Raw genomic sequence first — 13,964 nt, 5'->3', positions numbered from 1 at the left:
CTCAATAAATGCTATTTACAGCAATAAACAAAAGTTCATTCTGATCCCCCAACGAGATTACATTCTGTTGTGAAAAGAATGAATTCTGTCTTACTCTGTAAACACTTTTGCTCTGAGCTAACTTGGAGACAGGAGACAGCAGGTGAAAGACATGGAAGCTGACATCTGTGTGCTGTACTCTTTAGCCAGCCCCTCTCCATCTTGTGCCCTGGAATCTGCAACATACACAGAGACCTGGATTTGGAGATGAGTCATTTGAGAAAGAACCATAAACAGGGTGGTCGAGCCTCCAGGAAGCTATGTGGAGAGCCATTTGGCTCTTCTACAGGAGCCACTCAGAAAGCACCTTGCCTGGAGTCCTGGCAGTCACAGGTTCCCGGCAATAGGTTTCATGCCCACCAAGGTACCCTCTGTGCTTAGGCAGTGCCATTATCCAAAGAGCTTCAGACTCTGGCACATGTGCTTCTCAGAGAGTCTGGGACATGCCTGATATCTGTCAATAAGTCCCTCTTCTATTCAGACTACCAAGTAGATTCTTTTGGCAAAATTAAGAATATTGATTAAATTAATTTGGCTAGTTTGAACAGAATACAACGATAACAAGAAAACACTCTTGCAACGTATGACACAATTTTTCAACTACAGATCCTGAATGCACTTAACTCCCAAGGAAAAAGGAAGCACATGCACGTCCTTCAAGTACCTGCTCTTGAGGTGGTGATCTAAATTCCTTGGTTTTCCTGGCTGTGAGTGCAGCCGACATGTTTAAGGCTTGCATGACTTCGTTATATCGGAAACGCTGATTATCTTGGAGCTTAGCCACAAAGTCATCTGAAAAGGCTACTATGGCTTCTATCCGGTGCCGGACCTGGCAGTCACAGAGGTACTGGAGCAATAGGCACATCTGAAAAGACAATTAAAAAGACATGTTTAACTCTAAGTCCTTCAAGAGTTGGAGCAGCCCAAGTTGCAGCCTGTTAAACATGCACAGCTACCCCCTCTCCTCCCTTAAAGAATGAATCCTAATTTTGTGTAGGTGTCAACATGCTCGGTCCTGGGGAAAAAAACATAATTTGTTTAGGCCCAAACAGCAAATACATCCCTGTGGTGGACACTGAGACTTTGAGCCCCCTCTTGCAGTCACAGGTGGTATGGCCAGTGGACTCAGACGGAGTGGCAGGCAAGGAGCCATCCAGGAAAGTCTTCATCATGAGTACTAGAACAGAATGCTTCCCGTAACTGGGTGATAACTTGAAGACTGGAGAAGGAAGGCAGTAGCTAATGCACCTTAGAAGAAAACTATGTACATGCTATAATACTTGGCAATTCTGAAATTGACAGGAGTCTTTCTTCTGGTTACCTGCAGTTTGACGGGCTCAGGCAGCTTCATTTGGAGCAGGCCTTCCTGGGGTCTCTTGCCCCCTTCGTCACCTGCTCCCTCCAGCTTCGAGTCTTCTGCACTGAGCTCTTTCTCCAGGGTGTGGCCCTCCTCCTCTGGTGTGACAGCTTCCTTGAACACACTGGGCTCAATCAGCTGCAAGATGTGCTTCAGGTCCTCGTTGTGAAAGACGCCCATGATCAGCAGAGTGTAGAACAGCTTGATGAGAGGCACAAAGAGGAATTCAGTGGTCCCCCCAACAGGGTCCCGAGCGTGCAGGCTGCCCTCTTTAACCGCTTCCGTTAGCATCTGTATGGTTTTGGCCTTCAGAATGTCCAGCGGGAACTCTGGACTGTACTGGTAAAATTCATTACTAATGCTCACAAAACTGGGGGAAGAGAACTGCATCCGGGGCCGGAGGGAAGTGCTGAGGCCAATCCCAGGGAGGCCATGCTTTTTGTTCTCATCAGGGAAGAGAGTGATGCTCTTCGTCTCCTCAGTCATGGGGACGATGAACTCATTGTTCATCATGAGCCTGGCCGTGGCATAGGAGCTCAAGTGAATGTCAATCAGCAGGTCATAGTAGCCTGTGCGCAGCAATCCAGGCATGTACTTGTTCTCGATGGCATAGAGCAGCTGAGGCTCGTCCACGTGGCTGCACAGGGCGTGGGCCACCCGGTGGTTCCCAAGAGCACAGACAGCAGAGTACAGCCGCAGAGTGTGGTAGTGAAATTTCAGCAGCTCCTCCTGCTCCGTCAGCTCCAGTATGTCCACAGACCTGAGGGAGGGTGAGAGGAGGGGCAGCACCATTAGGAAATGGGCCACTGAAAGAGAGCCCTTAGGAAAATCAAAGAGGATGGGAACAGACACCATTTTCTTTTAATTTTCTGTGGCATGTTTGGTAGCTGCATAATAGGCTTTTAAAAATCACTTCTCCAAGTTTTCTTCCACCCAGAATTTGACACTGAAAATTGCCAAATGCTACTTCATCTAAGATCTTCCCTGTCTTCCACAACATCCAGGTACTGGGCACCTCTTCTAGGCATATGAGTTTCAACCTACATCTGGAACCTGCCCTTTTCAGAATCTAAGCACTCTCTGGGAAACCGTGAATCTCCTTTTCCAAAAGGCTAACCTGGCACAAGAAGCCAGAAAGCTTTGCCTGGACCATGCTGCCCTCCTCTCAGCACTACCATTAGGCTGTCAGCCTGACCAATCAGATGTAGGTGGACGGCATGCTAAATCCACTGGTATGAACTACCCCCACAGGCATCCCTCACAGACCCACATATCTTCTCAGCTGCCCATGTTTCCACCCAGGTCTGTGTAGCTCATGAAACAAGCACTATGCATGGAGTTTTCTACTTGGCAAAACAAGAGGGCACTTCTAACTTCTACTGGAGTAAGAGTTCACACTGAGTTCTTAATCCAGGTCACTGTGCTTCCACTAAAGCTTATGGCTAGGCTATTCCTTTCAGAACATGTAGCTTCCTTAGATGTAGTAATATGTTCAAAGCTACTTAATTATATAGATTATTCATGGGTGACACTGCAGCATTAAGAGTAGAAATTTGAGGGGCTGGGGTTGTGGCTCAGTGGTAGAGCACTCACCTAGAATGTGTGAGGCACTGGGTTCAATCCTCAGTACTACATAAAAATAAATAAATAAAGGTATTGCGTCCACCTACAACTAAAAATTATATATATATATATATATTTTTTTTTTTTTAAAAAAGTATAGAAATGTGATATAGTCAAAGGAATTTCATTCATCTAGCAGGATGTTTTGAGTACTTCTCTCCATGAAAGCAGGGACTAGTGTGTGCTGTTGACTATTTCTCTAGCACCTTAGATATGCCTGGCACACAGCAGGTGCTAAAGGAAGATCTTCCTGAGCTTTGTCCTGGTGCTAAGGGGCTCCATCAACCTGGCTATGCCTGCTGACACTACCTCTGCATTTCACATCATAGGAGTTCAGTTGAAAGCCTTTAATGGCTTTATGGTGCAGTTCCAGATCCACCTCCCAACTCTTAGAACCAGAGGCTTCATTATTAAAAATCAAAATCAAATGACAACTTGTTCCATGGGACACCTAAGCTACCAGAAAACCACAAAATTCTGGGACCCACAGCTAGTACCTAGTTCTTGGAAAAGAAAAATTGATCAAGCTCCCCAAACCCACCAAGAAATGTAGCCCAGGTGCTGGCTGGCTCTTAAAGTCCTCAGAAGACTGTCCTAGAGCTCAGACTGGCCAATGGTCAAAATTCAGATCTTCTGTTCATCACATCAACCCAGTACAGCTGCACTCCAGGTCCTCCCTTGGAGAGCACAGCCGGGTCTACTAATTTCTCTCAAGATCCTTGTTAGAAACAACATATGAACACTACTTGCCCACACCACTGCTTCTATGTCCATTCCATTCATTCTCTCAACCTCATTCCCCTGTTATTCACTTAATGATCCCAGGTTCCAGTCTTTAAAGGAGTTCTCTTCCCTACCTGTCTTTGAAGGCAAGTGCCATATCTGTTTTGTTCATTATTTTATACCCCGTTCCAAGAACATAGCAGGAGTTAATGTCTCATAACTTTACAATATTTTAATCAATGATGTCCAAAGAGCATACTTGGACTAAATTATATGTTTATGAAGTATGACTTAAGCTGGTGTGGCAAAAGAAATAGCACATTATTTTATTTAATGACAATTACAATATATCACTCTGTACTTCTCTAGCACATGCTTAAGATTATATTATTGTCATCTTCTCCTTCTCCTCCTTTTCTACAGCCAGAGTCATCTTGCCAGCCCTATTCTGGGTTTGAGCATAGAACTTGTTTTGGTCAATAAAATGCAAGTAGACCACTTCTGTACAATGTGTCAAAATGCATTTCTACTGTCTTGTATAACTAATTAGAACAAATTTTAAAAAATTTTTTTAAATGCAAGTGGACTTAATATGTGATATGTGAACATAGTATCTACCAAATAGAAACTCTTAAAGGCCTGGAAGATTCTGTGAGTCATTTTGCATATCAATCCTGGGTTGGGGCAGGAAGGCATATGGTCACACCACAGTATATCCCCCCATCTGGAGCAGAGTTGTAGGGGACCTACGATCTGTGCAATATGAGAAAGAGATATGTCGCACATCATTGACATTTTGGGGAGTAGTTTGTTATTGTAGCACAATTCATCTTACTCATTAACAGTCCCCAGTGGAGAAATTCTTTCATATCTTGATATATCATTTACATATTTATCCAGTATCAATGAGTGCATTATGTATTAATCACTGTACAGAGATGATGTAATGGGGAATAGAACACACAAGACTCTTGCCCACAGGGAACTGACCATCTAGTAAAGGAGGCAAAACTGTCCCCTCCCAAGAGCAAATTAAACTATTAACTGAGACATGTTAAGAAGAAGCAAAATGGGGCTGGGGCTGGGGCTGGGGCTCAGTGGTAGAGCACTTGCCTGGCATGTGTGAAGCCCTGGGTTCAATCCTCAGAACCACATACAAATAAGTAAATAAAGGTCCATCAATGACTAAAAAAAAAAAACCCTAAAAAAATAAGTATTAAAATGGACTTGCATGCCACAGTCCCACACTTTCCAGGAAGTGCCCTGTCACTGGGCCATCAGAGGAAGATTTCTCCCCATCACCAGTTGGTACCTTTCTTCTGGAATGTGAGTTTTGAAATGCATCAGGGTTTTTCTTTGGCTCTAGGAAGCACAAAACCCACAGAGACCTCACCACCAGCCCCAGCGAGTCGTAGTGTGAACCACCATGCAGCAGTCTGCACCAGGTTGGCCATTTTTCTACACTTTTTTTCTCTGCAACTGGATTCCAACTACTCATTTATGCATTCATGTTTCATGTATGTTGGAAAACTACTTCAAATCCTTTATGATCTCTAATAAAAATTTATTCACTTATCACAGGAAATTAATATAAATTATGCATTATTAAGATGGAGGCATGTGGAGAGCAAAGACTTGGATCATGGCCTCTGACTGCCTCATGACTATGTTTGCACTGGGAACATTCTGGGCAAAAGTTCAGGTCAAGATTGCCCAGTTGCTATGGTTATGCCCAGTCTGAGATGGCTCTGTGCAAGGTCACAGAATTATATCAGTCTGGACTTTGAGTGAGGCACCAGGAGAATTCTGAGCATAACAAAATAACCCTAATGTCTCATCAGTGCTGCATCCTTCAGTCAGCCTGCTTTGAAGAACCTTTCCCACAAACAACCTTTTGATGAAAAAAACCTATATAATAAATGTACTGAGATAGCTCTGGGTCACTGTTACTCCATCAAAGGACAGTGCCCCACCTGGTCCCAGCTTTCTCTATGTATGTGTTCATCTTTTCTCAATTCTCCCATCACCCCTTAACAGTTTGTGAATTAACAGTTGCAGCAGAGCAGGCCACAACAGTTGGCACCTGAACACTGGCCAGACACAGGGGAACTTCAGTGATTAGATGAGGGGATGCTTCTGAGGACATATCAAAGAAAGGCGAAGAGCAAGTTTATACCTGGTGTAAACAAAGGCCATGCTGGATTCAAAGAAAGGAATCTCTATGTAAGCAAAAAAGGAAAAAATAATTAAAATGCTCTATGCATAAGGTTTTGCCTCTCAAGCTCAAAACAGCAGCTTTCCTTGCTTCTCAGCTTCTGCCAGATATCTATTTTCTCTCTTTCTCTCTCTCTCTCTCTCTCTCTCTCTCTCTCTCTCTCTCTCTCTCTCTCTCTCTCTCTCTCTCCTGGACTTGCATTTAAAAATGTAAATTGCAGTGGCAGTTATTCAAAACTGGCTTGAAAGGAAAAAAAACAAGTCACTTTTGAATTCAAGCTGCTTGTGGGACCTTTAGACTATCTTGTCCGCTCTCACACTCCACCGTCCTTCCTTAACTAGTTCCTCCCTAACACTACAGCACTGGGAGAAAAACAGAATGGTCTCATATATAGAAATATTCTTTTCCTTGAAAAATATTTATGGGGGATTTCAGGACTCTAATCTGAGCCAAAAGTAAACTCTGATCTGATAAAAACTATTAACTACACTTGTCTGATATCCTGCTTTTTATAGTTAGAATAAGTAAATGGGATTTACCTAAATGAGATCAATCTTCAGAAACATGTTAAAGGATACATCTGATTAATTCACAAAGTTAAATTGCCAAATATAAAATCAAGTACTCTTAACTTCTTAAATTCCATAGGTAATATATTTAAACATTAAATGTATTTTAATAAATTGTTAAATGAAAAAAGTTTGAGTTTGCTTTAGTGTCTGTGTCTTCACTAAAATAAGGTTATTAAGAGAAAAGATTCTATTTGGTGTAATTCATATACAAAGTATAATTTAGATATTAAAAAATATTCCATCTTATTAAAGTGGAGAGATATTAAAAATATTCCATCTTATTAAAGTGGAGTAATTTATCTAAACTTGGAAATTTCATAAGGGTTTCAGAATGTAAATTTAAAAAGGGATCAAGAGTTACAAAGGAGATATGAAAAGGTATGAAAATATTTTTTAGTATTTAAAAAGGAGGGTAAGAGATATAAGAAGATTCTAGGTATAGAAATATAAAAAGCAGAAGGAAAAAGTAAATATTTCTATATATACAATGTCTTTAGGTGATAAAAATAAAAAGTTACAGAATTTCCAAGTAAACTGCAGAAGTTTTGTTTAAGTTGCAGGAGGTTTGTGAAGGGTAAATTTTAGAAAGTTTGTAAGTAAATTGGTTATATATAATTAGTACAATCAGTTGAAGTTATCCAAGGCTTTTCCTAAGATAAAATATCAATGTTGATATAAACCAAAGTTTAATTATCTATGAGTTAAAGTAATAAGGATTTCTTAAAACATCAACCTGCTCTTATCTGTCAATACAATTTCTTAGCTCTTGCACCTCCTACTAAAAGAAAAAATTGCTGGTCTCTATATCGTCATCATATTTATTTATTTTATATTGATCTCATTCCAATACTCGTGAGTCCTTGTTTCTGTCATGGAAGTACCCACCTCTCAGATGACTTTACAACCTGTTCTTTCCAAACTAGAATTTTGCATCAGATCCCTCAAGTGTTCAAAACATTCCTAGGGGGGAATCCCAAACTCCTTGGCCTATGTTGCCCCTGCTCAGGCTGAAGCAGCCAGAGTGGTCATTGCCCATTTCTCCTTAGAGCAGTAAGGGTTCCCATACTCAAAGGGAAAAAGAGAACAGGACAAAGGACAGTCAGTTGCAAGCTCATCTGACCCCAGATGTAACACTTCAGAATAGACATATATTGGTTATATTTTAAAAATTTAAAAGGGAGAGATGTGGCGAGCAGTGACTTGGATCATGGCCTCTGACTGCCTTGTGGCTGTGTTTGCACTGGGAATTTCCTGGGCAAAGGTGCAGATCAAGATTACCCAGTTGTTATGGTGATGCCCAGCCTGGACTTTGAGGTCAGGCACCAGCTCCCAGGGATAGAGAATTCTGAGCACACCAAAATAACCTTAATGTCTCACCAGGGCTGCATCCTTCAGTCTGTTTGCTTTGCAAAACCTTTCCCACAAGTAACCTTTGATGATAAAAACCTATACAATAAACATGCTGAGCTTACTCTGGTCACTGTTCTGCCATCAGAGGATGGAGTACCATCTGTTCCAAGCTTTCTCTATGTGTGTGTTCATCTTTTCTCAATCCCTCATTGCTCCTTCTTGGTTTTCCGAATTAATGGCCACCATAGAGTAGGCCATGGCACAGGCATATCTTGAGTTTATGATCATGGCACATTAAAATATTCTATTAGAACATTCAAATTCTCTTAGCAGGGAGAGAATGTGCTTCCCTCATAAAGACATACTCCTTCCCAAATGTTACGTTTCTTTGGATTGTTCAGTGTATTTGTTAGAAACATCTTCAAATGCAAAATTCTGATAAAAAAGTTACCTCACAAAACGTAAGTATGGAATTAAAAATAAAATCTAATCATAACCAAGAATACATTATAAAATATGTATTTTTCTAGTATTTCACAAAGATACATAAACAAATGTAAACAATTCAGTGGCACATTTAATTTTTCTTTGACTTTCTTTTATGTTAAAATGTCTTTGTGAAGCTACAATTTGCATACTGTCCAATTCACTTATATAATGCACATAGGCAGTAGTCTTTACCCATGAATGGAGTCTTGTAGCCACTGCCATAAGTCATACCAAGGACTTCTCAGCACCCAGGGGGAATCCAGAACCCCTCAGCAGCCCTGGTGACCACCAGTCTACTTCCTGTTGCAGAAGAGCTGCCACAGTTTGTGGTCTCTGGTGGTTGACTTCCTGCACTGCATATGTTTGCCAGGTTCTAGTTTGTAGTGTCTATCTGTACTCCAGTCCTCTTTGTGGTCAAGTAATGTGGATAGATTTATCTACTCATCCATTGGTGGACACAGGGGTTGCTCCTGCTTTAACTACTGTGAATGATGATTCTCTGTACGTTCTTGTACTACTTGGGGGACAGGTTTTCATTTGAATACATACTGAGAAACAGAGATGGGGCACCTGATGACTCAGTATTTCATGTTTTGAGGAACTGACAGGTTTAATGCTATTGTTGTTTCTGGTAATGCTGGGATCAAGCCCAGGCGCTCCATGAGTTAGGGGAACACTTCACCACTGAGCTCCACCCCTGGCCACAAAAGTAAATGTTAAAGGACTTAAAATCAAATGGAAATGCCAAGCACATAAAGAGATATAGAAATGGACATAGCTCCTACAACCATTTTTAGATTAAAAATCCAAGAGAACAAGTATATTGGTCTTTATGCTGTTTTCATGCCATGTTTTCAGTCAACTTGTGACTAACTTTTGGAGGGAAATCTTGGTTAAAAGCATATATTTAGATCCTTATTAATAATATGTCTGCTAAAGTGAAATCTATACAATTAACTCACAATCATATGGAAAAACTGAAAATCATAAATGAAGCTACGTTTGAGTTTTTGTTATGTTTTGTCATTACTAATCCTGTCTAGAACACACATAAATTGATCTGAAAGGGCTCACAACACTGTCACACCTTTCTTTCATCAAGGACTCTGGGCTCTTCACATCTATAAACTGAAGAGCTGAACTAAGTGATTCCTGATTCCACCTTCAATCTCTCACAACTCTGATCTCACCACTCTGCTAAGTCCTGAGTCACATTGCAGGTGCACCTGTCTGAAATGCAGATGACAATACTGCTATGTCGTCTCAAGGTAAAAGAAAAGGGAAGGACAGAGCCTGACACTAACAGTCGCATTTGGAACTGAAGTATCATTTTTTATATATAGCAAAGTGAGCAGGAAACAGAATTAAACCTGGAACATACAGAATCATAATTTCAATGCCAACCAGACTTTTCAAACCTCAGTCTGTTCCTTGGTGCCATCTCTGAACCCTGGGCCCAAGTCTGATTGCAGCATCCCAATAGGACAGTGAAGGATGTGCAGGGCTGACCTGTTCTCCTCGGGGATGTGGAGAGACATAAACTGCAGAGGATCCAGACACTGCACCAGCCAGCCTTGGCGCTCGCTTATCCGTGAGACGTCCACCTTCAAAAACTGGTTGGGCATCCTGCTCCACAGGACATGTGACAGAAACTGCACATGGAGACGTGGTGGGCACTGGGGCACGGGGTTCTTGTGCTCACTCTTGAACAATCCCGCAGAGAGAGGCATCACGTTCTAGGGGATGGGGAAGCAGAGAGGGGTAGATTTACAATATCCCTTAGAGCTGCCAAAGCAATGGCTTCTCACCCTCTGTCCCCCATCATACTCTCCACCTTAACCCACTCCCTCTTATACTACATACCAGTGACAGCCCAACAGATAAACCCGGCTATCAACCAAGAAAATGGAATTAATTTGGTATTAAACAAGACAATTTATTTCTCATCTACCTCCAAAAATGCAGCTTTGGCCAGTCTTAGGAAAAGAAAAGTCTTGCCTTTTCTCAAAGGTCATTTCTCTACTTAGATCCTGACACATCCCTGCTTTCCTCTTCTGGGACTACATGCAAATATGGACCTTCCATCTCTGTATGACTTTCCACCTATTCCTCTCTGGAGAGCTCCCACCACATGCTGGAGGTGCCTTGTCTTTAAAGTCCTTTCCTATTTCCTGTTTTGGGTACTAAGAACATTCCAATGAACATAATAAATAAAACCTCCGCCCTCATACAGCTTTATTTTTGTTTTTTATCTTGTAGCAGTGAAGTCAAACCTAGGGCCTTGCATTAGCTCAGCGAGTGCTTTACCACTGAGCTACATTGCCCAGGCCCAACTTCCATTTTTCTTGGAGATATAAAATTTTTAAAAAAATCAATAAATTAAGTAGTATGTTAGAAAAGATATCATGGCATGGGGGTGGGAAGCAAACCAGAATAGAGAAATCAGAACATAGGACAGCAATTATAAACCATTGGTCATCAGAGAAGGTGACATTAAAAGAAAGACCAAACAGAGAAGGAACATGTAGGTATATGAGGCAGAAATTTCCATGCAGAGGAAATATGCAGGGCAAAGAACCTGCAGAGGAAGTTTAAGGAGGAGCTTGGGGCCACCGTGCTAGGGCACAGGAAAGGGAGTCAGAGAGGCAATGTACGTCAGGTCTCTTCAGGGACTCCACATCTAGGTTTCATTCTCAAGGAACCAGGGCTTCCGGGGCTCTTGGCAGTACACTGATCTGACCTGACTTGTGTTTTTAAGCAGTGAGAGTCACTCAGTTGCATGGCAAGCAGATGGGCAAAGGTGAATTAGAAACCCATCTAGAAACAACCGGAGTCAACTAGATGAGAAATGACATCACAGACGTCAGAAAAGGTGACCAGCAGAAGGAATGGTGTGGGAGGTCAGCAGGTAGAGGATCTACCTGGGCTGGACCTGGGATGCAGAAATATAGGAGGGAAGTCCAGGATGACTCCAGGTTTGAGGCCCAAGCAACTGGATTTGTTATTACCCAACATGGGGAAGAGGGAAAGTCAGGCAGGGTGGGGAGAACATTGATACTGAGTCCAGTGAGGACATGGTCAGCTGAAGATGTCAATTAGACATCCAGATGGAAATACCAAATGGACAACTCAAAATACCAATCAGAGTCCTCAGAAACGGCTACTGATTGACAAATTTTCTATAATTATAACAGGCATCAACTTGCTGCTCCTTCCTTTCACCTTTGATCTCGAATTCAAGGTAACACAAGCTTCTCTCATCATGTCCCTGAAGTTCTTCCGGAGAGGTCATTAGAACCTGCCTGGTTCAATAAAGGCTACGGATTCCTTTAGTCTACCTTGCTATGGCATCTGTATCTGAGATTGTGGCCACTCCAATTCTGAAAACCCTCTCTTCGCATGGCTTCTATGAGCTATTTCCTTTACTTCTCTTCCTACACTCCCAGCTGTGTGTCTTCAGCCTCTTGGTTGGTAACACCAGTGTCTCTACCCAGTCACCTTCTCACTCTCTACATTCACCCTCAGGGAATTCACTTACTTGAAAAGATGAATTCCACCTGACTTAATATTACTAAAAGCTCGATCTCCAGCCTAGCTCTCTTTCTTGGGGCACAACTGTATATAGGTGTATGTGTACATTTGTATTAAACATATGTATTTTATAAAAATTTATTGAGAAGATGCTATGTATCAGCCTCAGTTTAAGACTTTTAGTTATTTTAACCCTATAAAACAGATACCATAAGACCTATTTTAGAGAGGTAGAGAATGTGCTCATAGTTTAAGAATGTCCCAGGTCATTGAGCAGGACTGGAAAAACTATACTGCATTCACCCCAATGTGTACTTGACACCTCAATTTTAAAATTGCAAAATTAATTTCAACTTCTTTTTGTGATTTTCAATAAGCTTTTCCTATGTGTAGCATCAGTATCCACAAATTGTCCAAACTAAAAAAAATTTGAACAAATCCTGATTCTAGTACTTCATTCCAATTGACAAATCCTATCAATTCCAATTCACTGTCAATCCCATCAATTTCTCCTATAAAACAGTTCATTTATCACTTCCTCCCCATTTGACTTTCCCAAATCTCATTAACTATAATCGTCAACACCTACCTGCAGCTGCCAGATCCCCGCTCCATGGTACTACTAACTCGCTTTCCAAAACAAGTCTCATTACACTCAAATCTCCAATAACTGCTCCTCTACGAGGTGCCAGTGTCTTAGCATGGCCTTCAAGGCCTTTCAATCTGGACTTGGTCAGCAATGTCCAGCCACTTCCAGAAGTCATTCCCAGTTATAATCACACTGAACTCCTAACTTTCAACCCTTCTACTCTTACATACATTCTCTCCCTAAGAAAGCCCTCTCCTGGCCAACATAATCAGAGCACCAATTAAATTGGCAGTTGGTGATCAACCAGCAGGTCACCTCTTCCTTCTGACAGACCAGCTTTAGCTGTGCCTCCAGCAACATCTCCAGAGGACTCTGCTCATGCCATCATTCTAAGCAGCCCCACTTGAAGTATCCACCTCTGTAAATAAGCCCACCAGTGAGTCCAGTGATCACTGTATTGTCTGGAATTGGGCACTTTTCTTGTATCTAAGTCTAGTGTTATTGAATAATATATTTAAGATAATCAAAGATAAGCTCTTTTGAATTATGTTACAAACATGGCTATCTTTGCTTCAGAGAGTGACTGGCTTGATCCACATCAGCACTGAAAATACAGTGAATTCATCTGAAGTACATGTTAGACCCCACAGAAATGACACAAATGCAATACTAGGCAACAGCCTCCCTTACCTTAATTCTTCCCAGTTCAAACTGGAACACATTGGGGCTCGTAGCTTGTGCGAACACTGCAGGAAACAGCTTTGTGCTTGGCTCCACCTTCAACAAACACACAGATGAAGTGTGATTAATAAAGAAAGAAGACAGAAGGCATCTTCTTCCTAAAAACAAGGGAATTCTCCTCTCTCCTGTGAGTATCTTCTCTCAATAATTAGTGGGAGTACTTCCTTATGCCTGAATATTTTCAGAGGAATGAATGGCTTAGGCATTGTTGATATTCAACAGAAGTAAACACACATTATTAACCCATTTGTTTCCATTTTCCTCTTAATTTCTAATTTATCTTTTGATATCACAATATGTTTCTCTTTACGGTGAGAACACCTCTTCCTACCTCAAGCATGAGGCCGTCACAGATCAAGTACCTGATAGTATGTGCTCAGCTCCTTGCCGTTGGCAATGAACGTGAGCAGCCCCGTGGCGGCGTCTACCACACAGCCGATCTCTAGCCCGTTGTTGTTGCGTCCTTGGCCGGGGCTCATGCTCTCTCCTGCACACACCATATAGCAGTTGCTGCGTTTGATACTGGATTGCAAAAAAAAAAAAAAAAAAGAGAGAGAACATTTTTATCTTTGTCTGATTGCAGATATAAGAAAAAGCATGTACATCTTGCAAACTAAACCTAAATTATGCGGCGCAAGCAACAAGCTCATGCTGTAATGGGAGAGGTGCAGAATGGGCCGGATTCTGTGATTCTGAGCAAAACTCCATTGACTGCGGTGGACGTTCTGAGCCAGG

At 41.7% G+C, this 13,964-nt stretch overlaps 1 protein-coding gene across 11 annotated transcripts in view; it reads right to left on the bottom strand.

Annotated features, from left to right (window-relative positions):
- Nucleotides 1-13,964, bottom strand: part of Ryr2 (ryanodine receptor 2) — a 505,092-nt gene that overhangs the window by 181,979 nt on the left and 309,149 nt on the right. For all 11 annotated transcript variants that reach the window (XM_078023113.1, XM_078023103.1, XM_078023102.1 and 8 more), the window contains 5 exons: nt 13,592-13,751; nt 13,179-13,265; nt 9,878-10,104; nt 1,361-2,156; nt 704-904 (listed from right to left, as the gene is read on the bottom strand). In XM_078023113.1, coding sequence (XP_077879239.1) covers nt 704-904; nt 1,361-2,156; nt 9,878-10,104; nt 13,179-13,265; nt 13,592-13,751 — 1,471 coding nt within the window. The remainder of the gene's footprint in view (nt 1-703; nt 905-1,360; nt 2,157-9,877; nt 10,105-13,178; nt 13,266-13,591; nt 13,752-13,964) is intronic.

Source organism: Ictidomys tridecemlineatus, chromosome 10, assembly GCF_052094955.1.
Source record: "Ictidomys tridecemlineatus isolate mIctTri1 chromosome 10, mIctTri1.hap1, whole genome shotgun sequence".
NCBI lineage: Eukaryota > Metazoa > Chordata > Mammalia > Rodentia > Sciuridae > Ictidomys > Ictidomys tridecemlineatus.
This window is presented reverse-complemented; position numbering and strand designations above follow the sequence as displayed.